This window comes from Salvelinus namaycush, chromosome 36 (genome assembly GCF_016432855.1).
Source record: "Salvelinus namaycush isolate Seneca chromosome 36, SaNama_1.0, whole genome shotgun sequence".
In the NCBI taxonomy this organism is placed as follows: domain Eukaryota; kingdom Metazoa; phylum Chordata; class Actinopteri; order Salmoniformes; family Salmonidae; genus Salvelinus; species Salvelinus namaycush.
This window is the reverse complement of record NC_052342.1, coordinates 14,052,774-14,077,588: the sequence shown is the minus strand read 5'-3', so window position 1 is coordinate 14,077,588 and position 24,815 is coordinate 14,052,774. Positions and strand designations below refer to the sequence as shown.

General features: G+C 45.7%; 1 protein-coding gene across 5 annotated transcripts in view; it reads right to left on the bottom strand.

Moving 5' to 3' along the window:
* The window catches only part of LOC120030170 (chromodomain-helicase-DNA-binding protein 3-like), a 49,839-nt gene that overhangs the window by 8,726 nt on the left and 16,298 nt on the right, over positions 1 to 24,815 (bottom strand). For 2 of the 5 annotated variants that reach the window (XM_038975503.1, XM_038975504.1), the window contains exons 17-38: positions 23,336 to 23,457; positions 22,631 to 22,804; positions 22,251 to 22,392; positions 19,546 to 19,677; positions 19,306 to 19,423; positions 18,995 to 19,119; positions 15,970 to 16,201; positions 15,453 to 15,670; positions 14,902 to 15,079; positions 14,465 to 14,551; positions 13,848 to 13,936; positions 12,263 to 12,396; positions 11,881 to 12,025; positions 11,332 to 11,530; positions 8,573 to 8,736; positions 8,091 to 8,475; positions 7,775 to 7,912; positions 6,956 to 7,064; positions 6,426 to 6,558; positions 4,522 to 4,717; positions 3,719 to 3,882; positions 3,457 to 3,583 (exon numbers count right to left, since the gene is read on the bottom strand). In XM_038975503.1, coding sequence (XP_038831431.1) covers positions 3,457 to 3,583; positions 3,719 to 3,882; positions 4,522 to 4,717; positions 6,426 to 6,558; positions 6,956 to 7,064; positions 7,775 to 7,912; positions 8,091 to 8,475; positions 8,573 to 8,736; positions 11,332 to 11,530; positions 11,881 to 12,025; positions 12,263 to 12,396; positions 13,848 to 13,936; positions 14,465 to 14,551; positions 14,902 to 15,079; positions 15,453 to 15,670; positions 15,970 to 16,201; positions 18,995 to 19,119; positions 19,306 to 19,423; positions 19,546 to 19,677; positions 22,251 to 22,392; positions 22,631 to 22,804; positions 23,336 to 23,457 — 3,511 coding nt within the window. The remainder of the gene's footprint in view (positions 1 to 3,456; positions 3,584 to 3,718; positions 3,883 to 4,521; positions 4,718 to 6,425; positions 6,559 to 6,955; positions 7,065 to 7,774; positions 7,913 to 8,090; positions 8,476 to 8,572; positions 8,737 to 11,331; positions 11,531 to 11,880; positions 12,026 to 12,262; positions 12,397 to 13,847; positions 13,937 to 14,464; positions 14,552 to 14,901; positions 15,080 to 15,452; positions 15,671 to 15,969; positions 16,202 to 18,994; positions 19,120 to 19,305; positions 19,424 to 19,545; positions 19,678 to 22,250; positions 22,393 to 22,630; positions 22,805 to 23,335; positions 23,458 to 24,815) is intronic. The other 3 variants (XM_038975505.1, XM_038975506.1, XM_038975507.1) reach the window with 3 other exon arrangements.

Here is a 24,815-nt window from a genome sequence, read left to right as displayed (position 1 = left end):
CTCTGTACTTCTCCATCCCTCCATCCTCAGAGTTTCTCTGTACTCCATCCCTCCATCCTCAGTTTCTCTGTACTTCTCCATCCCTCCATCCTCAGGGTTTCTCTGTACTTCTCCATCCCTCCATCCTCAGAGTTTCTCTGTACTTCTCCATCCCTCCATCCTCAGGGTTTCTCTGTACTTCTCCATCCCTCCATCCTCAGAGTTTCTCTGTACTTCTCCATCCCTCCATCCTCAGAGTTTCTCTGTACTTCTCCATCCCTCCACCCTCAGGGTTTCTCTGTACTTCTCCATCCCTCCATCCTCAGAGTTTCTCTGTACTTCTCCATCCCTCCATCCTCAGGGTTTCTCTGTACTTCTCCATCCCTCCATCCTCAGAGTTTCTCTGTACTTCTCCATCCCTCCATCCTCAGGGTTTCTTGGGCCGTCCATTGCGGGGCAGGTTCTCCACAGTGTTACTGAGACGATACTTGACGATGATGCTGTGCACCGTGGACTTAGGCATCCTCAGCTCCTGCCCTATGGACCCCTCCGACTTGCCGTCCTTCCACAGGTCGACCACACGCTGCCGCTGAATGATGTTGTGCTCCTTGGTCTTCAGGAAGCCGGCGCCACCGCCACCCGGGGCTTCTGGGGCTTCTGTGGGGGCAGACAAGCGGCAGAGCTGTAGAGACTGGGTGGGACTGGGAGGGAGAGGTAGGGGTGGCCACGGCAACGGCACGGCAACACGAGTGACAGTCAGGCAGTACCGTAGCAGAGACACTCTGTCTGGCCCTCAACACTCCAATACTGAGAGGGTCAGTTTCCTCGAGGTGTCATGGAAACAACGACAACCACGGTTATAATTCCCAGAGGGCAATGCATTTTGGGGGACTTTCAATGTTGTTGAAAGTTTGTGTTCCCACAATTCAGGACTGTTGAAAAGCACAGAAAGTGACTGGTATGAGAGTCCAATATGTCATGCGTTTTTGTTTGGAGTTCACCAAATGTAGCTTAAAGTTACATGATGAGAAAAGAAGCAGGGCAGACAGACATTGTTTACTTTGAGACAGCAGCAGCTTTGCGTACTCAGGACTAGGATGAGGTTAACAGACTGTTGAGGTTATTAGGAGGTTATTATGAGGTCACATAAGTGTTTGCTTGTTTTTTTTCATTCACAGTTGTTCACCCTCACCCTCTCTCTATCCCCCTCTCATATCTCTCCTCATCTCCCTCTACCTTTTTTCCTTCTCTCTAAAAAGGGGTCAGTAACAACAAACAAGACAACAAACTCAATGCGCCCCCATGTACCAAATATGTATAGCTCTCTCCAGAGAGAGAGAGAGAGAGAGAAAGAGTTCAGCGCGTTCGTCTGTGCGTTCAGACAACATTCAGCTCGGCACGGTCCACTCAGACTCAACACCCACGGAGAACAGACGGCGGGCGATCTGGCGACTATTTCTGAACACCAGCGTTCAGCCCAACATTCAGCTCGGTCTAAGAGAGATCTAGTTTACAAGTCCCAACAAGGAGTTTACACAAGTAACTTCTGTGTGGTTTGGTGTCCTCTTAAAATACCTTTGTACAAAAGTCCCTGGAGACTGAATTGTATCTTGGCACCGCAACTCGGTACGAAACTGCACTGCAATGAGATGTTCAGAAAAAGCTCCCAAAAATACTATGTCTCTGACAGACGGGTCCCTCTGCAATTACATAAATCAAGACGTTGGAATACAGACAGAGCCCACGCTACAGACAGACTGGACTGGACAGCACACTGGGTCAGGCCAATTACAAGGTAATACCAGTCGGGAGTATCAGGTTTCACCACATATCTCTATTACATTACAAAACGTCTTGGAACACAAACACACCCCAGTGCAGACGTATCTGGTCAACATCTGCTGTAGCCAAACTAATGGAGGGAAAATAAATTCCATCATTGGCAGTTGAAGAGGACTAAGAAAGTCCGAAGGAGCTGGATAATAAGCCAACAAACCTTTGAGGTGGAGAGTTTAGGAGATTTTAATTAAAAAACACTTTAATGAGTACAATAAACCTTTAGGAGGAAAAAATAAACATCTGCAAATATTCTTCCAAAATTGTCGGTGGGTTCCAATGTACTAGAATCCTTAATATGTTTACTAGCTTTGTTCATAACATCTGATAGAAAACCATTTGTAGGGTTTTTTAATGATCGAGTTGAAAAGATAAAGGAGAGAATCCTAACTTGCACCTACATTGAACTCTTAAATCTCCCATTGCCATCAACGCATGACAAAGTGAAAGTTCCATTTAGGTGGAAGTTAGGATTCACCATAGAAATATAATGATATCATTCCAGTTCTGGGGCGGGGGGGGGGGGGGGGGGGGTCTGCCCCAAAGTGACAAAACATATTCTGACATCAGAGATTGTGATTGGCTGTGAACCTGACTACTTCAGGTGGCCATCTGTCAACAACAACGACGACAGAGAGGAAGATGAAGTGGATCACGTGGATCTCACTGATCTAAGCGTCTCCAGCATTGGCAGGTTATATCATGACAGACGAGGGTAAGACGTACTCAACTCTGTTTTCTTCAATAAACAGTGCTTAGGAGGATGATATAAAACATGGAGTAATCTCACAGTGCCATTTGAGAAAAAAATGCTGATTACTACACAGAAGTACTAGCCTCACCACAATGATTTATATATAGCAACAGCTGCAAATATTTCACTACATTATGTCTCACTACAAAATGTATGACCATATAAAGATGCTACATTCCCCATGCATATCTGGAACAGATTTGACCCATCTGTCCAAGTTGCCAAAGCCAGAAGCCAATGCATTCTGAACTGTACCTTATTAGGTCTACATCAACACAAATATAGTGACATACTACTCCATCCCTCCATCCTCAGGGCTTCTTGAGCCGTCCATTGCGGGGCAGGTTTATATCGGTTACGATTGACTTTAAGGGTGTCTACTCTGCAGCAGCTGCAATGTCCTCTGAAATCATTCATGGACTGTCTGATATAGTCAACAATTCACTAGAAAACCTTCATCAGTGGTGCTCTGGAAGACGAAGTGTGTGTGTGTGTGTGTGTGTATGTATGTATGTGTGTGTGTGTATGTGTGTCAGTGTACTGAGCTAAATTTATCTGTTTACTCCATTTGGACTGTACAGACCACCTACTTGGATCGAGCACGCACGCACGCACGCACGCACGCACGCACGCACGCACGCACGCACACACACACACGCACGCACGCACGCACACACGCCTTCTTCCAAAGCACCACTGATGAAGGTTTTCTAGTGAATTGTTGACTATATCAGACAGTCCATGAATGATTTCAGAGGACATTGCAGCTGCTGCAGAGTAGACACCCTTAAAGTCAATCGTAACCGATATAAACAGTGAATCCTTCATCAGTAGTTTTGGAAAGCCCTTCTCAGTGAATGGGTATATGTGCAGTATGGGCCACTGACCTGATACGAAGGATCCAGGAGGCATCTGGCTGTAGTTGGCTCCTCCCATGGGTAAGACTCCCGGGGGGGTGGGGGTGAAGGGGGGCCCAAAGTTCTGAGGAGTGGCGTAGGGTCCTGGAGGGATGGTCTGGAGGGAGAGGAGATCTTAAATCAAGTCATCAGAAGCCAGAATATCTTAACCAGTGTGGGGTTGTGTGTGTGTGTGTGTGTGTGTGTGTGTGTGTGTGTGTGTGTGTGTACGCTTGCATGCGTGTGTGCTCACCGGGGGCGGGTGTGTGTCAGTGCCCTTGCTGGCCAGCCTGCTGAGGATGCTCCTCTCTGACATCTGCAGGCGTGCGGCGATGGGCGGGACCCGGGACAGCGTGGCGGGGAGCCGTGTCACGTCAGCCTTCATGTCGCTCAGCAGCTCCTCTAACTGGTTCAGCACTGACATTACACCAACACAACGGTCAGTTTCCAGTTAACAGGCACCTCTTCATTTACTATTATTAAGTCAACCATCAACCATCTACTATTCAGTTCCACTGGGTTCGGGGTACATTATCTACTAGAAGTGGGACACATAGCGAACGTGAGTCACGACGCATAGAGAATCCGGTGTGTTGGTGCTGGACTAGAACCAAAGCCTTCAAACTCTGCAGTCCGCCAGTATTGAACATTCCTTTTCAACATCATTTAACAGTTGAAAATGTACCAAGTATGTTGTCCTTTCAAATGAACAGTACAAACATACCAACTCCTCTGAGATTGTAACTCTATCCTGATGATGACATTGTGAAATGTTCGCCTCTGGCAGCAACAGCTCTGTGAGGCTTACTGGACAGATTTAGGTCAAAGAACCTTGAAAACATATAGCCTGGGGGGGCCTGTGTTCCTTTATCACTGATATAAATGCATACAGACACACACACACACACACACACACACACACACACACACACACACACACACACACACACACACACACACACACACACACACACACACACACACACACACACACACACACACACACACACACACACACACTATCCTCCCTCCACCCCCTTCCACACTCCCCCTCACCTTTATGCAGCACGGCGTTGGCCGGTTTGTTCCCGGCCAGGGATTCCTTGCTGAGGTGTTGGTGGGACTCGGCCAGACACTCCACCTCGGCATAACGGGCGTTCAACGCCATGGCGGGGTGGACTGGGTCCTGGGTCATATTCAGGTAGGCTGCCCGTCTCAGTTGTTCCTCTATCACCAGGGCCTGCTCTAATAACTGGGGGGGGGGGGAGAGAGGGAAGGGGGAGACAAGGAGAGTCAGTGTCACGTCTGCTCCCTCTCCGGCCTCTAGGTCACCAGGCTGCTCGTTACAGCGCACACCTGTTACCATCGTTACGCGCAACTGCGCGACGTCAGACTCACCTGGACTCCATCACTTCCTTGATTCCCTGCCCTATATATGTTACTCTCTTGGGTTCATTCCCCAGGTGTCATTGTTTCTGTTTCATGTCTGTACGTTATTCAAGGTTCTTGTTTTGCATTATGTTCCGTTTATTTTATTAAAATACTTACTCCCAGCGCACATTGTTACAGTCAGTTCTTTCCTTTTAATTTTTTTTATTTAACTAGGCAAGTCAGTTAAGAACAAGTTCTTATTTACAATGACAGCCTAGGAACAGTGGGTTAACTGCCTTGTTCAGGGGCAGAACGACAGATGTTTACCTTGTCAGCTCAGGGATTCGATCCAGCAACCTTTCGGTTACTGACCCAACGCTCTAACCACCTGCCGGACCATCATAAAACTCTTCTACTTTTTGACATACAGTATATCTACAGTATCTACTGCACTTCATGGCAATACAGTTCTATTGAATTTCATTGATCTGAACTGTAATGAGGAAGATGTTAGAAAGAGAGAGAGGAGAGAAATACCGTATAGGTGGGTGTGGGGTGAGGAGGAGGATGAGGAGGAAAACAATAGATGACATGTTTGTAGAAATTCTAGAGATTATATTCATATTTACAGTTTTATTGTAGCCAGCTGTGATTTATTCAACACCATAATTCGGGGTCAGAGAGAAAGAAAGAGAGAGAAAGAGAGAGAGAGAGAGAGAGAGAGAGAGAGAGAGAGAGAGAGAGAGAGAGAGAGAGAGAGAGAGAGAGAGAGAGAGAAATTACAGAGATAGGAGAAAGAGAGAGAGAGAGCGAGAGCGAGAGAGAGAGAGAAGGACAGAGAAAGGAGAAAGAGAGAGCGAGAGCGCGAGAGAGAGAGAGAGAATGCGGATGTTGAGGTCAGGGTATGAAACATGTGAGGCCGTCAAAAACAGGATGAGTGCCATTTCACAAATGCACCGGTCAGCAATACCAACCCGATCTGTCAACCCAATATCTGTCTCTCATAGGGTCTGTCTTGTTCTTACATCCTTCAAACAGATGTTTTCTATTAGATATTATAAACTGGGTGGTTCAAGCCCTGAATGCTGATTGGCTGACAGCCATAGTATATCAGACCGTATACCACGGGTATGACAAAACATGTATTTTACTGCTCTAATTACGTTGGTGACCAGTTTATAATAGCAATAAGGCATCTCGGGGGTTTGTGATATACGGCCAATATCCCACGGCTAAGGGCTGTATCCAGGAACTCCGCGTTGCGTCAGGCATAAGAACAGTCCTTAGCCGTGGTATATTGGCCATATACCACACCTCCTCGGGCCTTATTGCTTAATTGAATAGTACAAAATCTTGCCCTGAATCCTGACGGTCTTGTCTGTGTCATGGTTGGATTTTGTTGTGTCATAGTTATGTTATGGTAATGTTATAGTATGTCATTTGATGTGTAGGTTCCAGAGTGTTTCCAGGCCTTCTAGTTATGCTATGCTATGAAGGTTATACCATGCTACACTGTTATGCCATGTCATGTTTTTTCACCCTCATACTATGTCATGTTGTGTCACATGTCATGTTATGTGGTGTCGCACCTTGAAGCGGCGGGCCAGGAACTTGTTCTTCATCTCAAGGAAGTTGCCCTTGTTGGCATGCGACTTGAAGGGCTCGTTGACGATAGCAAACTGGGGATCGTTCTGGATGTCCTGCCACCGTGCATAGCCATGACTGATACGCAGGGGTCAAGGGTCATACAGCTCAATACACCATTAGCCAAAGCAACACCTAGTCTGTCAGTAGTAATAAGTATTTTAGCACAACTTCTATGAATAGGGCTATCCTCATCAAGCGTATTCCTATTGAATCCTTTCAGATCTTTATTGTTTCTTGTGGTAGGAGGGCTAGGGTTGGATTCGATATTTGGCATTCTAGTAAATTCATACAAATAGAACAGAATGGACTGTTCCAATCTCTATTCCATGTGTAGATTTCTGCAGATACAATCTAATACCTCTCTGCTACACAAATGCACCGGCGGGTGGACTTCTCACGAAGCCACTGCCGCAGCATGACAGATAAATAAACACGACAAGACGGTCTCCGCGGCAACCACAGTCAAGGATACAGTACGATTCCCGCCAGCAGCCAGAAGTCGTGTCGCCGGTGCCAGATCTCATTCATCTTCCCGGAGGAGATGGCCGCCCGCTCCTCGTTCTGCCACAGTGTATGCAGCTCTGCAGTGTGAAACGTCAGCATAATGTTGGGTCAGTGTTATAACATCCACGTAACGTTGTGTCAATGTCATAACAACCAGTGATACGGACTAAGTGTATTATGCCACTGTGTATGTTGCTGAGCACAGGGACAGCAGCATAATGCTGTGTCAATGTTAAAACAACATCTGATACTGAGTGTGATCCGCCACTGTGTGTGGAGCTCTTTGTGGGGAATCGTCAACATAACTTTGTGTGTCAATGTTATAATAGCAACCTGTGATACTGAAAACATTGACGTTAAAACAACCCATGATACAAGCATTTCGCTACACCCACAATAACATCTGCTAAATACGTGTCTGTGACCAACCCGATTTGATTTGATTTGATACTAAGTTACTGTGTGCGGAGCTCTTTGTGGGGGATTATCAGCATAACATTGAATTCATGTTGAAACAACCCAGGACACAGTGAGTTCTGCCTCTAAACTGGGTGGTTTGAGCCCTGAATGTTGATTGGCTGACAGCCATGGTATATCAGACCGTATACCACGGGTATGACAAAACATGTATTTTTACTGCTCTAATTACGTTGGTAACTAGTTTATAATAGCAACAAGGCACCTCGGGGGTTTGTGATATATGGCCGATATACCACGGCTAAGGGCTGCTTCCGTTCTAATACACAGTAGCAGACATGACAGGGGTCTTATGATAGGGCTCATTTACCCGTGAAGCCCCCGTCAGCGATGTTGAACATGAAGCGCCGTCGCTCGGGGGGGGTGATGGGGGGTTTCGGCAAGGCATCTTTGGCAACCTCCTCCTTCGCCACTTCTTTCCCAGCATCCTTTTCACCTTTTACTTCCTCTGTGAGCAGTAAAAACACAAGCCAGTTCATTCAGATAAGTGGATGCCATTGAACTATACCTAATAGTCTATACCTATCTACTAGTGACTAGTCAGTGAGTCACTAACTAACTAACTAACTAACTAACTAACTAACAGACATGTACAGACGGACGGACGGACAGGTGAGGTCACTCACCTTTCATCACGTCAGAGGGTTGCTGTCGCTCCATCCTTTCCATGTTGTCTGGCCCTTCTGTGAGGACAGGGGCCTCCTCACTCTTCTCCATGTCTTTTTCCTTGTTGTTGACCTTCTCTTTCTCCTCCTCCACCTTCTCTCCAGGCGAGAGTGTTACACTACCTGGTTTCTCATCTTTGACCTCCGACCCTTGCTTAGTTGTTTCTCCGGAAGACCCCTCCTCCTTACTCTCCTCCTCAACTTTCTTCTCCTCCACTAGGGCCGGAGGGGTGTCAGTCGTTTTGGTTTCTTTCCCCTCCTCCTCCTCTTTTGTACCCTTCTCTTCCTTGTCTGTTGTTGTGCAAGGGGATAATTCTTGTAGTGCTTCTTTGGTAGAGATTGGAGGCTGGGGACATGACAAAACATAATGTTCAGTGACAGTTATTGGTAGCAAGATTTATTAAGACCGTCAACTGTGTAATTAATAACGTTCAATCTCTCACCTCTTCAGGGTCTGCACTCTTGTTGCTCTCTTCCTCCTTCCCCTCGTCCTTCTCCTTCTCGCCATCTTTCTCTGGCTCAGATGAGGCCTTACCCTCCTCATCTTCCTCTTCCTTCTCTCCATCTTTCCCGTTCTTCTCTAGTTTGTCCGACGGAGCAGGGGTAGCTGAACACAACACACATGCAAGGGGGTCATTTCTCACTCACTCGCACGCACACACGCACTCGCACACACACACGCGCACACACACACACAGTAGGAAAGATGATGACCTTCTTGGACTCTGTGATTCAGACGCGTCGGCGACTGGCTGGCACGGGAGCACAGCGTGATGATTCAATCACAATTTATGATATTTATGATATTGTCCGGATAGACGGCCACGTCTTTGAACTTCAAAGAGCATGGTACATCCTGAACTCGTACCTCCAGCCCTCGACAGGACAGCGGCCTACAGGAGATTCCACTTGTCTCCTGGAAAGTGATTAAAACCGGACCTGATGTTGTGAATGTTTGTGCGACTTCAATTGTCGTGTTCGGTTTGTTTCAAGAGATTAGAAATGCATTATATCCATTCCTTTTGATATGTCTTATTGCAATGTACAGTTGAAGTCGGATGTTTACATACACCTCAACCAAACACATTTAAACTCAGTTTTTCACAATTCCTGACATTTAATCCAAGTAAAAATTCCCTGTCTTTGGTCAGTTAGGATCACCACTTTATTTTAAGAATGTGAAATGTCAGAATAATAGTAGAGTGAATGATTTGATTCAGCTTTAACTTCTTTCATCATTCCCAGTGGGTCAGAAGTTTACATACACTCAATTAGTATTTGGTAGCATTGCCATTTAATTGTTTAACTTGGGTCAAACGTATCCCACAACAAGTTGGGTGAATTTTGGCCCATTCCTCCTGACAGAGCTGGTGTAACTGAGTCAGGTTTGTAGGCCTCCTTGCTCACACACGCTTTTTCATGTCTGCCCACAAATGTTCTATAGGATTGAGGTCATAGATTTGTGATGGCCACTCCAATACCTTGACTTTGTTGTCCTTAAGCCATTTTGCCACAATTTTGGAAATATGCTTGGGGTCATTGTCCATTTGGAAGACCCATTTGCGACCAAGCTTTAACTTCCTGACTGATGTCTTCAGATCATTTTCCTTCATCATGATGCCATCTATTTTGTGAAGTGCACCAGTCCCTCCTGCAGCAAATCACCCCCACAATATGATGCTGCCACCCCCGTGCTTCACGGTTGGGATGGTGTTCTTCGGCTTGCAAGCCTCCCCCTTTTTCCTCCAAACATAACAATGGTCATTATGGCCAAACAGTTCTATTTTTGTTTCATCAGACCAGAGGACATTTCTCCAAAAAGTACGATCTTTGTCCCCATGTGCAGTTGCAAACCATAGTCTGGCATTTTTATGGCGTTTTTGGAGCAGTGACTTCTTCCTTGTTGAGCGGCCTATCAGGTTATGTCGATAAAGGATTCGTTTCACTGTGGATATAGATACTTTTGTACCTGCTTCCTCCAGCATCTTCACAGGGTCCTTTGCTGTTGTTCTGGGATTGATTTGCACTTTTCGCACCAAAGTACGTTCATCTCTAGGAGACAGAACGCGTCTCCTTCCTGAGCGGTATGACGGCTGTGTGATCCCATGGTGTTGCGTACTAATAGCACTTGCGTACTATTGTTTGTACAGATGAACGTGGTACCTTCAGGCGTTTGGAAATTGCTCCGAAGGATGAACCAGACTTGTGGAGGTCGACAATTTTTTTCTGAGGTCTTGACTGATTTCTTTTGATTTTCCCATGATGTCAAGCCAAGAGGCACTGAGTTTGAAAGTAGGCCTTGAAATACATCCACAGGTACACCTCCAATTGACTCAAATTATGTAAATTAGCCTATCAGAAGCTTCTAAAGCCATGACATCGTTTTCTGGAATTTTCCAAGCTGTTTAAAGGCACAGTTAACTTAGTGTATGTAAACTTCTGACGCACTGGAATTGTGATACAGTGATTTATAAGTGAAATAATCTGTCTGTTAACAATTGTTGGAAAAATTCCTTGTGTCATGCACAAAGTAGATGTCCTAATCGACTTGCCAAAACTATATTTTGTGAACAAGAAATTTGTGGAGTGGTTGAAAAGCGACTTTTAATGACTCCAACCTAAGTGTATGTAAACTTCCGACTACAACTGTATGTATTCCGTGTTGAGGGATTTTCAAAGTCACCGGTTTGACCGGTTTCAGGCACATTCAAATTGAATTGAGTTGATTTGACTCATATCTGGGTGTGATGTCATGCCTTATGTTTTTCAACAGCAGAATGCTGAGTCATGTATATTTAGGGTGGGGGTGACTTAAGTTTTTTCCCTGGATAAAAGGTCAGAGTTTTCTCTGGTAAAATGTGCCAGTATTACATTGCTATATATTTAGACTTGGTTTATTTCATCGATATTTCATCGAGCCCCATATGTGTACAGACCCTTTCTCTCAGAGATTATTCTAAACTGAAGACACGTGTAACCACGTTAAGTCTTAGCCTATTGGTGATAGTCATTTACTCTGTGTTATTCTGTAACGTACCACGCATTTCATGTAGCATTTATCCACATAATAATGGAGTCAGATTGATGAATGTAGCCTACTGTAGTTTCGACACACAGTTATCACAGTCAGACTTGAGTGCCCTCTGCTGGGCATCCTGTGAGCTGCGTGCCTGCATCTGCGCGCATGTCTTTGTTCACCCACCTGGTTTTGAGGTGCAGGGGGTGTTGTCTGAGGTACAGCTGGGGTCAGGGGTGGGCGTAGCGGTCTTCATGGTCCCCCCAGGGGAGGAGGCTCTGGAGGAAGAAGACACACTGACCTCTGGTCTCAGGGCCTCTGGCTTCATCTCTGGCTTCAGTTCTGGAAGACTCCACCGCCCATTGATGTGCTCAAACTCCTGGATCTGAGGAAGGGGGTTGTGACAAAATCAAGCAATAAAGTATTTTATTCTGTTCTGTTCTAATTCTATTCTAGCCAACAGTCCCTTTCCCTTGGAAAGAAATTGACCCTAATTTTCTGTCTATTCATTGATTTATCATTATGTTACAAGGAAGTCACAGCCTGGGAAAATGTCTTAGTGGAAACGAAAGAAGTTGAATAACTGTGAAATATCTGTATTACCTCATACGATTCTGGTCTGACAGGTCTGAATCAATTAAAGCTTTGCCAAAAAACAGACAATTGCTGTTTTATGTAGCTAGCTGGCCTGTTAGCTTAGCATTGTGGTTTCTAAGATACACTTTGACCCCTGACCTTCTTCTTGACCAGGGACATGACCCCGATGCGGGTGAGCACAGGCTGCCGACACAGGCCCTCCCTCGGCACGCCGTCGGCAAACGTCTCGGCACCGTCGGCCACGGGCTCACACAGGTGACGCATGAACAGGGAGACATACGCCCTGGAAAAGAGAAAGGGAGGAGAGAGGGAAGAGATTGGTACATAAGATGAGAGAAGTGAGGGAGAGAATAAGGCAGAGAGGCAGCAAAAAAGGGGGACGAGAGAAAAACAGACGACAGAGAGGGAACAGACCAGCAGCAACATTGTAGCATGAAGAGCTCAGTGTAAGCTCATACTTTAGCCTGCCTATGACTCAAACAATAAGGACGCCATGCCATATCAGTCCCACTCCACTCACTTGAACTCCTTCTCACTCTTGCCCCTCAGGTCTCTGACCAGCCACTGGCAGGAGAAGGCGTCCTGTGCGGGCATGCCCCAACGCATCACCGCGTTTAGGAAGGCTTTCCTCTGGCGCGTGTTGAAGCCCAATACCTTGAGGGGAGAGAGGACATAAGGACTTCATTACACATTCATAACCATACCCTACCGTTCAAAAGTTTGGGGTCACTTAGAAATGTCCTTGTTTTTGAAAGAAAAGCATATTTTTTGTCCATTAAAATAACATCAAATTGATCAGAAAGACAGTGTAGACATTGTTAATGTTGTAAATGACTATTGTAGCTGGAAACGACTGATTTGTTAATGGAATATCTACATAGGCGTACAGAGGCCCATTATCAGCAACCATCACTCCTGTGTTCCAATGGCATGTTGTGTTAGCTAATCCAAGTTTATCATTTTAAAAGGCTAATTGATCATTAGAAACCCCTTTTGCAATTATGTTAGCACAGCTGAAAACTGTTCTGATTAAAGAAGCAATAAAACTGTCCTTCTTTCGACTAGTTGAGTATCTGGAGCATCAGCATTTGTGGCTTCGATTACAGGTTCAAAATTACCAGAAACAAATAACTTTCTTCTGAAACTCGTCAGTCTATTATTGTTCTGAGAAATTAAGGCTATTCCATGCGAGAAATTGCCAAGAAACTGAAGATCTTGTACAATGCTGTGTACTACTCCCTTCACAGAACAGCACAAACTGGCTCTAAGCAGAATAGAAAGAGGAGTGGGAGGCCCCGGTGCACAACTGAGCAAGAGGACAAGTACATTACGGTGTCTAGTTTAAGAAACAGACGCCTCACTAGTCCTCAACTGGCATCTTCATTAAATAGTACCCGCAAAACACCAAACTCAACATCAACAGTGAAGAGGCGACTCCGGGATGCTGGCCTTCTAGGCAGAGTTGCAAGAAAAAGCCATATCTCAGACTGGACAATAAAAATAAAATATTAAGATGTGCAAAATAACACAGACACTGGACAGATGAACTCTGTCAATAACAAAGTCAAGGTATTGGAGAGGCCATCACAAAGCCCTGACCTCACACCTATAGAAAATGTGTGGGCAGAACTGAAAAAGCATGTGCGAGCAAGGAGGCCTACAAACCTTACTCAGTTACACCAGCTCTGTCAGGAGGAATGGGCCAAAATTCACCCAACTTATTGTGGGAAGCTTGTGGAAGGCCACCCGAAACGTTTGACCCAAGCTAAACATTTTAAAGGCAATGCTACCAAATACTAATTGAGTGTATGTAAACTTCTGACCTACTGGGAATGTGATGAATAAATAAAAGCTGAAATAAATCATTCTCTCTACTATTATTCTGACATTTCACATTCTTAAAATAAAGAGGTGATCCTAACTGACCTAAGACAGGGAATTTTTACTAGGATTAAATGTCAGGAATTGTGAAAAACTGAGTTTAAATGTATTTGGCTAAGGTGTATGTAAACATCCGACTTCAACTGTATAATATTCATAACCCCTATACAGAATGTATAAATTCTTATTTCAACAAGAATAGCAGATAAGTTGTTGTCTCTAACCTCCAAGTTTCCTCCTACTCTGGCCAACAGGGGGGGAAGTGGCTTGTCTCTCTCGTTCCTCATCTGCCGACGGGACTGTCGGCGAGAACCTGGACGAAGATAGAGAGAATATGAAGGGGGGGTGAGAGAGAGAGAGAGAGAGAGAGAGATAGAGAGAGAGAGAGACAGAGACAGAGAGGCAGAGAGAGAGAGAGAGAGAGAGAGAGACAGAGGCAGAGAGAGAGAGAGAGAGAGAGAGAGAGAGAGAGAGAGAGAGAGAGAGAGAAAGAAAGAGAGGAGAAATCAGGAGAGTAAGCAGCATAGTTATTATGGTACTTGAGTGAAGCAGCCATAACATCTGAAATCTAATCATCCATCTGTTACAGGGGTGTCAAACTCAATACCTGGAGGGCTGTGTGTCTGCTGGTTTTCATTATTTCCTTTCAATTTCTGTCCAATTAGCCCTAGACTACCTGGTGAGGGGAGTTCCTTACTAATCAATCAAGTACAAGGGAGGAGCTAAAACCAGCAGACCTTCGGCCGTCGAGGACAGGAGTTTAACACGTGATCCATCCCAACACATTCAACAGAAGAGGCTTCATTCCAAATGTGTTTGTGCCTTGTGTACTTAGGCATACCTTCTGGCCTCTCATCGAAGTCTTCATCCTCCTCCTCAGAGCCCACAGAGTACTCGGACTGGTTATCTGAAATACCAGCATGCCACTCTGAAACAGCACATGGTGTACCGTCAATAGGCTAGGCCCACTGGCCCCATGCGGCTACCATTTAGCAATACCTAACGTATAGCACAGAGACCATATTACATGATCTAATTCTAGCAGAGAGCACAACTTTTATTAAAAACAATCATGGATGAACCAATATATGGGCCAATACAAAGTAGGAGGAGTCCAACCCTTCTTTAATTATAAAAAAGAAGAAGAAGTTATTCAGAATGCCTAAGGTGTGACAGTACAAAATGGCCCATGTTGTCATAGTGATGCATGCTAATAACATAAACGACACCTCCATCCATCTCCATGACAACCAGGACTGATGGTTACCAACTACCTACCTTGGTCCTCCTGTGCTGCGTCGTTGTAGTTGACAGGCTTGCGGTTCCTCTTGCCCTTGCCCAGTTTACTAGCCAGGTCCTCCTGTTGTTGCTCATAGTGATGTCTCAGCAGCTTCTCCCAGTATTCTGGGTCCACACACTCCTCCTGCTTAATGATCTCACGCTCCACCTCCTCAACCTGGATACACACATGCAAGAACATGGAAGAACAGTTTACATATAACCAGTGTGATATAATCTACTTATAAACCCGTATAATAGCTCAATGGACAGTGTTAACAGTTTACACATAGATAAATATTTTAAAAAGTACACTAAAGTGCCATACACATTTTTGTATACATTAAAGCATACAAAAACAGTAAAGTTATCTATCACTTCTCTCTCCAACAGCTTCTCTCCATCGCTCTCTCTGTACATCACCTTATCCTCTCGAACCATGTAGCCAGGTACTTTGAAGGAGCTGAGGTATTCCCCAACTGCCCCCCCAAAACCTCACCTCTCCCTTCCCCCTCTCTCTCCTTCCCCCTCTCTCTCCTTCCCTTTCTCACCTTATCCTCCTCTCGAACCATGTAGCGGGCCACTTTGAAGGAGCTGAGGTATTCGTTCATGTTCTGCATGTCTGTGTCGTCTGTAGCGTCCTGGCTCCGATCCAGCAGTCTCTCGATGGCTGAGCTGTCGTAGTGGATCACACTGCCCTCATCATCCCTGTTGTCCCCCGCTGGACAGCGTAGGGGAGAGAGAGTGGACATACGTGGTGGTGAGAGGACTTTGGGGGAATAGAAAACGGTGGTGAAACACAGATTAGGATGTGACTAAAATCGATCTGTATAAAGATGTTTGTAACAACCCCCAAAATGCAATGTATATTACAGAATTCTCCTAAATCTCTGACATCTAAACATATACCCAAAATAAATGTCCTATCCTCGCATTTCTTCCTCTGAAATCCCTCCATCCTCCTCCTGCTCCTCCTCTATCCTTCCACCTCCCCCTTTCTCCTATCCTCCTCCCATCCCCCACAATCGATCATCAATCAAATCAAACCAATCAACAAATGTCACTTACATTCGATCTCGTCCTTGAAGAGTTCCTCGGTGCCGAACTTGAGGATGTCGTCCAGTTCCTGTTTGGACATGGATCCAGCCTTGGAGCCCAGGCCGGGCCTCACCACCAGGTGGGTCAGCATCATCTTCCTCTTTGCCACCTGGGTGATGCGCTCCTCCACACTGGCACGGGTCACGAAACGGTAGATCATCACCTTGTTGGCCTGCCCGATGCGGTGGGCGCGACTGAATGCCTTGTGAGGGAGAAGGAGGGAGAAGAGGAGGGAGGAAAGAGTGAGATAGGTAGGGAATGGACACAGAATGAGGGAGAGAGAAAAGGGATTAAAGGAATTAACCATTAAATCAAATCAAATTGTATATGTCACATGCGCCGAATACAACAGGTGTAGACCTTACAGTGAAATGCTTACTTACAAGCCCTTAACCAACAATGCAGTTTTAAGAAAACACCTAAAAAAAGTAAGAGATAAGAATAACAAATCATTAAAGAGCAGCAGTAAATAACAACAGCAGGGCTATATAAATGGGGTACCGGTACAGAGTCAATGTGTGGGGGCACCGGTGTCGAGGTAACTGAGGTAATATGTACATGTAGGTAGAGTTATTAAAGTGACTATGCATAGATAATAACAGAGAGTAGCAGCAGCGTAGAATAGGGGGGAATAGTGCCTTGCGGTCGGAGGCAGAGAAGTTGCCATAACAGGCAGTGATGCAACCACTCAGGAAGCTCTCGAGGGTGCAGCTGTAAAACCTTTTGAGGATCTGAGGACCCATGCCAAATCTTTTCAGTCTGAGGAGAAATAGGTTTTGTCGTGTCCTCTTCACGACTGTCTTGGTGTGCTTCGACCATGTTAGTGTGTTAGTGATGTGGACGCCAAGGAACTTGAAGCTCTCAACCTGCTCCACTACAGCCCCATCAATGAGAATGGGGGCGTGCTCGGTCCTCCTTTTCCTGTAGTCCACAATCATCTCCTTTGTCTTGATCACGTTGGGGGAGAAATTGCTGTCCTTGCACCACACTGTCAGGTCTCTGACCTCCTCCCTATAGGCTGTCTCATCGTTGTCCGTCATCAGGCCTACCACTGTTGTCATCTGCAAACTTAATGATGTTGTTGGAGTCGTGCCTGGCCGTGCAGTCATGAGTGAACAGGGAGTACAGGAGGGGACTGATCATGCACCCCTGAGGGGCCATTGTGTTGAGGATCAGCGTGGCGGATGTGTTGTTACCTACCTTTACCACCTGAGGGTGGCCCGTCAGGAAGTCCAGGATCCAGTTGCAGAGGGAGGTGTTTAGTCCCAGGGTCCTTAGCTTAGTGATGAGCTTTGAGGGCGCTATCGTGTTGAACGCTGAGCTGTAGTCAATGAATAGCATTCTCACATAGGTGTTACTTTTGTCCACGTATGAAAAGGCAGTGTGGAGTGCAATAGAGATTGCATAATCTGTGGATCTGTTGGTGCGGTATGCAAATTGGAGTGGGTCTAGGGTTGCTGGGATAATGGTGTTGATGTGAGCCATGACAAGCCTTTCAAAGCACTTCATGGCTACAGACGTGAGTGCTACGGGTCGGTAGTCATTTAGTCAGGTTACCTTAGTGTTCTTGGGCACAGGCACTATGGGGGTCTGCTTGAAACATGTTGGTATTACAGACTCAGACAGGGAGAGGTTGAAAATGTCAGTGAAGACACTTGCTAGTTGGTCAGCGCATGCTCAGAGTACACGTCCTGGTAATCCGTCTGGCCCTGCAGCCTTGTGAATGTTGACCTGTTTAAAGGTCTTACTCACATTGTCTGCGGAGAGCGTGATCACACACTCGTCCGGAACAGCTGATGCGCTCATGCATGTTTCAGTGTTACTTGCCTCGAAACGAGCATCAAAGTTATTTAGCTCGTCTGGTCGGCTCGTGTCACTGGGCAGCTCTCGGCTGTGCTTCCCTTTGTAGTCTGTAATAGTTTGTAAGCCCTGCCACATCCGACGAGCATCGGAGCCGGTGTAGTACGATTTGATCTTAGTCCTGTATTGACGCTTTGCCTGTTTGATGGTTCATCGGAGGGCATAGCGGGATTTCTTATAAGCTTCCGGGTTACTCCTCAATGCCATCGGAAGAATCCCGGAACATATTCTAGTCTGTGCTAGCAAAACAGTCCTGTAGTTTAGCATCTGCTTCATCTCACCACTTTTTTATAGACCGAGTCACTGGTGCTTCCTGCTTTCATTTTTGCTTGTAAGCAGGAATCAGGAGGATATAATTATGGTCAGATTTGCCAAATGGATGGGGAAGGAGAGCTTTGTACACGTCTTTGGGTGTGGAGTAAAGGTGGTCTAGAATTATTTTTCCCTCTGGTTGCACATTTAACATGCTGATAGAAATTAGGTAAAACTGATTTAAGTTTCCCTGCATTAAATTCCCCGGCCACTAGGAGCGCCGCCTCTGGATGAGTGTTTTCCTGTTTGCTTATGGCGGTATACAGCTTATTGAGTGCGGTTTTAGTGCCAGCATTGGTCTGTGGTGGTATGTAGACAACTACAAAAAATACAGATGAAAACTCTTTAGGTAGATAGTGTGGTCTACAGCTTATCATGAGATACTCTACCTCAGGCGAGCAAAACCTAGAGACTTCCTTAGATATCATGCACCAGCTGTTGTTTACATATATGCATAGGCCCCCGCCCCGTGTCTTACCAGAGGCTCCTGTTCTATCCTGTCGATAGAGTGTATAACCCGCCAGCTGTATGTTCTTAATATCGTCGTTCAGCCACGACTCAGTGAAACATAAGATATTACAGTTTTTAATGTCCCGTTGGTAGGTATATACGTGCTTTCAGTTCGTCCCATTTATTTTCCAGCGATTAAACGTTAGCTAGCAAGACGGAAGGCAAAGGCAGATTAGCCACTTATTTACTGTTTGTATGATGTTTAAAGATCAAAAATTAAGTGCATGGAAATTGATATAAATTCTACATGAATGTCCTTAAGACTTGTTTTTTCGATAATGGACATTATTTCAACATTCAAGTGACAGTCTACCTGGATGTCATTGTGGGGGTTCCAGTCTGAGTCGAAGATGACAACAGTGTCTGCTGTAGCCAGGTTAATACCCAGACCCCCTGCCCTGGTGGACAGCAGGAAACAGAATTGAGGAGCACCAGGAGCTGAGAGAGTGAGACAGAGAGAGAGAGAGAGAGAGAGAGGGAGATAGAGAAAGTGAGATGGGGGAGAGAAATAAATTGCATTAGACACTGATAATGAGAAGGGGAAAAAAAATCGCAATGTTCCCTTTCATCTAAATGGCTTGTATTTGTTTCTAGAACCTGCAGTAGACTGAGTGTCTGCCTCACCATTGAACCTGTCTATGGCCTCCTGTCTCAGAGCTCCTGTGACTCCTCCGTCGATCCTCTCGTACTTATAACCCTCAAAGTCCAAGAAGTCCTCCAATAGGTCCAACATCTTAGTCATCTACCAGGGAGAAAGAAGAGCAGGAGAGAGAAGAGAAATGGTTACAGAAGTGCTAACAGTGCGCATTTTTGTATTTGCGTGTGTGTGTGTGCGTGTGTACGTGTGTGTGTGTGTGTACCAACCTGTGAGAAGACTAGCACCCGGTGTCCCTGGTCCTTCAGTTTCCTCATCATCTTCTGCAACAGAGTCAGTTTCCCAGAAGCCTTTGTGAGGTCCGTGCCCTCGTACGCTCCGCTCGCCGTCTTGCGGGCTTCCTAATACCACGGTAAAGACATCACACCATGGCCATGTGATGACATATAACTCATACATTATACAGATATAACTTCTTTATTGAACTTGAATAACTGAAAGAACGTATACTCTTTCATTTCCATGAACATTTGTGGTCATGTTTACATTACTGCATATTCCTAGGTTTTTTTCCCCCTTAGACTGTAATAATAGGCTGAATACATTTGTAGCTATACTACTCAAACCTACCAGAATGTATCACTGTTCTGCAATTTAGAGGTGAATTACAGTGTCCTTACTGTTGAAAATGTGACTTAAGATAATATACACTAATATTGAGTTGCTCAATTCTTCGGGGCATGGAGTAATAGGTGTCGAAAGCGTTCCACAGGGATGCTGGCCCATGTTGACTCCAATGCTTCCCACAGTTGTGTCAAATTGGCTGGATGTCCTTTGGGTGGTGGACCATTACTGATACACACGTGAAACTGTTAGGAGTGAAAAGCCCAGCAGCATTGCAGTTCTTGACACACTGAAACCGATGCGCCTGGCACCTCCTACCATAACCCGTTCAAAGGCCACTTAAATATTTTGTCTTGCACAGTCACCGTCTGAATGGCACACATACACAATCCATGTCTCAATTGTCTCAAGGCTTAAAAATCCTTCTTTAACCTGTCTCTTCCCCTTCATCTACACTGATTAAAGTGGATTTAACAGGTGACATCAACAAGGGACCATAGCTTTCACCTTAATTAATGAGTCTGACAGGAAGGATATAATGTTGCTCCCAGACAAGGCCCAAATCCCTGTCATTCACATGAAGAAAATAAGGAAATACAGGGGGCGCAGATCAGGGTGCCTTGTGAGAATTCGTCGGCAAGAGGGTAACTCACCTCTACCATCTGTTCTATTGGCGTGCAAACACTGGAGAAAACACTGGATGGGCTCTGTTCGAGACTATCCTACCAATGCGACATTAAAAACTGTAATATCTTATGTTTCACCAAGTCGTGGCTGAACGACGACACGGATAATATACAGTTGGCTGTGTTTTCCGTACATCGGCAGGACAGAACAGCTATGTCTGGTAGGGTTGGGGGTTTGTGTCTATTTGTAAATAACAGCTGGTGCGCGATGTCTAATATTAAGGTAGGCTCGAGGTATTGCTCGTCTGAGGTAGAGTACAACATAATAAGCTGTAGACCACACTATCTACCAAGATAAGCTGTAGACCACTCTATCTACCATATTTTTCATAGCCGTCTATTTACCACCACAAACCGAAACTGGCACTAAGGCCGCATTCAATGAGCTGTATAAGGCCATAAGTAAACAAGAAAATGCTCATCCAGAAGCGGCGCTCCTAGTGTTCGGGGACTTTAATACAGGCAAACTTAAATTAGTTTTATCTCCTTTCTACCAGCATGTCACATGTGCAACCAGAGGAAAAAAAACTCTAGACCACCTTTACTCCACACACAGAGACACATGCAAAGCTCTCCCTCGCCCTCCATTTGGCAAATCTGACCATAATTCTATCCTCCTGATTCCTGCTTACAAGCAAAATCTAAAGCAGGAAGTACCAGTGACTCGCTCAATACGGAAGTGGTCAGATGACGTGAATGCTACGCTGAAGGATTGTTTTTCTAGCACAGACTGGAATATGTTCCGGCATTCATCCAATGGCATTGAGGAGTATACCACCTCAGTCACTGGCTTCATCAATAAGTGCATCGACGACACTGTCCCCACAGTGACTGTACGTACATATCCCAACCAGAAGCCATGGATTACAGGCAACATCTGCACCGAGCTCAAGGCTAGACCTGCCGCTTTCAAGGAGCGGGACATTAATCCGGGAAATTTATAAGAAATCCTGCCATGCCCTCAGATGAACCATCAAACAGGCAAAGCGTCAATACAGGACCAAGATCGAATCCTACTCCACCGGCTCCGACGCTCGTCGGATGTGGCGGAGCTTGCAAAGTGTTACGGACCACAAAGGTAAACTCAGCCGTGAGCTGCCCAGTGACGCAAGCCTACCAGACGGGCTAAATACCTTTTATGCTCGCTTCGAGGCAAGCAACACTGAAACATGCATGAGAGCACCAGCTGTTTCAGACGTCTGTGTGATCACGCTCTCCGTAGCCGATGTGAGCAAGACCTTTAAACAGGTCAACATTCACAAGGCCACGGGGCCAGACGGATTACCAGGACATGTACTCAGAACATGTGCAGACCAACTGGCAAGTGTCTTCACTGACATTTTCAACCTCTCCCTCACCGAGTCTGTAATACCTACATGTTTCAAGCAGACCACCATAGTCCCTGTGCCCAAGAAAGTGAAGGTAACCTGCATAAATGACTACCGACCCGTAGCACTCACGTTGGTAGCCATGAAGTGCTTTGAAAGGCTGGACATGGCTCACATCAACACTATCATCCCGGAAACCGTAGACCCACTCCAATTCCCATACCGCCCCAACAAATTTGATTTCATATGATTTGATTCACCTGGTCAGTCCGTCATGGAAGGAGCAGGTGTTCCTAATGTTTTGTACACTCAGTGTATCATTATGATCATAGTTACCATGGAGGCGACGGGGAAGAGGTAGGGGTGGTTGGCACACTTCTTCAGGTCCATCATGATGTTGAGTAGAGACACCTGGTTACCTCCTCCTTTAGAGTTCAGAGCCTCAAAGTTCCTCGTCAGAATCAACTTGTAGTATTTCCTGTTATAATACATCAATGTAGAAAGACACAGTTAGTGTGTGATTATTTTTATGATTAACTTGTTAACTACTCCCTCACTCTCTCTTTTTCAGTATCTTTATCTACCATACGCCTTTCCCTCCTCTCTTCCCTCACTCTTTCACTATTCCTTTCCTTTCGTTCCTCTCCTCTCCTTTCTCCCTCCATGCATCCTCCCCCACCCCTCCCCCACTCTCTCTCCACCCCGCTCCTCCTTACTTCTGCATGGGGCTTAGTTCCACTCGTACGATGAGCTCAGTCTTTGCCGGCATGTTCTTGAAGACGTCAGCCTTCAGCCTCCTCAACATGTGGGGACCCAGCAGGTCATGGAGCTTCTGGATCTGGTCCTCCTTGGAGATGTCTGCAAACTCCTCCAGGAACCCCTCCAGATTACTACAGAGGAAGGAGGGAGATGGAGGGGAGGGAGAGAGTGAAAGGATGTCTGGTGAATGGAGGATATTTAGGTTGAAAACATGCAAATAGAAGTAGAGATGCATGACTGTGTTGTGTGTGAGTGGTTTGCTTGCATATATGGCTGCGTTTAGACAAGCAGCTCGATTCCACTAATTGGTCTTTCGGCCAATCACATCAGATCTTTTCACGTCAGCTCTTTTTCAGAGCTGATCTGATTGGTCAAAAGACCAATTAATGGGGAAAAAATATCAGAATTGGGCTGCCTGTCTAAACGCAGCCTATGAGTGTGTGCATCTATACATCCACATACGTCCAAGTCGGTGTCAGTCTATATGTACATGTTATGTGTATGTGTTTATATGGCTGTGTTTATACAGAGAGCCCAATTCTTATATTTGGCCTAATTATTGATCTGATAGGTCAAAATACCAATTAGTGGCAAAAGATCAGAATTAGTCTGTCTGTGTAAACGCAGCCATTATGTGAATATGTGTGTGTGTGTTCCCCTACTTGAAACGGTTGGGAGTGAGGAAGTTGAGCAGGTGAAACAGCTCCTCCAGGTTGTTCTGTAGAGGAGTACCAGTCAGCAGCAGCTTGTGGTCAATCGTATAGTCATTCAGACGTCTGAAGAACTGAGGAGAGAAAACACAGGCAATAATTAATTGATTGATTAAACGATTGATTGATTGTTGACGTTCATTGTCTTTCTAGAGGAAATTCTGTAAGATTTCAAGTTTTATGATTAGCGAGAGTCTTCCTGGATGGCTCGGTATTGTCTTCCTCGAAGTGAGCATAGAATGTGTTGAGCTCGTCTGGGAGGGAGGGTTCAGTGGTCACCGCACAGCTGGATGTGCCTTTGTAGTCTTTGATAGTCTGGAGTCCTTGCCACATGCAAAGTGAGTCTGAGTTGTTGAACATCAATTCAAGTTTGAGTCTGTATCGTCTTTTTGCGTCCCTAACGGATAGCTCGTACCAGCTTGCCTTGTACTCGTATACATCGCACACAAGGCCAATGAAATTAAATGCTTACTTGCAGGTTCCTTCTCGACAATGCAACAACAATAAGAAATAATAAAAGATAAGATTACGAGCATAAAGTAAATAACTCAGTAGAATAGAATAAACATTTTAGCATAAGTATAATACAGGCATAAGTATAATACAGGAAGGCACAATTTATAGTCCAATATTTACACGTGTATTGGGGAAAGGGGGATTGGGGGGGCAATGTGTGCTAAGGTGTGGAGAATCAGAGCAGGTGGTCAGTCCAGTTCAACTGTTCGGCAGTCTGATGGCTTGTAGATACAAACGGTCTCTGAGTCTGTTGGTATCAGACCTCACGCTCCGATACTATCTTCACGATGGTACGGGAGAGAACAGCTTGTGGCTGGGGTGTATGGGGTCCTTGATTATGCTGTGGGCCTTCCTCAAACGACTGTTTCAAGTAGATATCCTGGATGGGTGGACGCACGGTCCCAGTGATGTACTGGGCCAGCTTCATCATCTGCTGGAGGGCCTTGTGGTCGTGGACGGAACAATTCCCATACCAGGCCGTGAAGCAACCGGTCAGGACGCTCTCAATGGTGCAGCGGTAGTATTTGGAGAGGATTTCCTCAGCCGCCTTAAGAAGTAGAAACTCTGTTGCGCACTCTTGACAATGGTGGTGGTGGTGTTGGTCCATGACAAGTCCACGGTGACGTGGACGCCGAGGAACTTAAAACTCTTGACTCTCTGTACTGTAGTCCTGGTGATGTGGATCAGGGAATGTTTCCTCCTCTGCTTCCTGAAGTCAACAATCACCTCCTTTGTTTTGCTGGTGTTGAGGGAGAGATTGTTGTCCTGGCACCACAATGCCAGTTCACTTACCTCCTCCCTATAGGCTGACTCGTCGTTGTTGGTTATCAGACCTACAACCGTGGTGCCATCAGCAAACTTGATGATGGAGGGTGTCGTGCAAAACTGGGTCGGGGTATGTCTGGATTCTTATTGT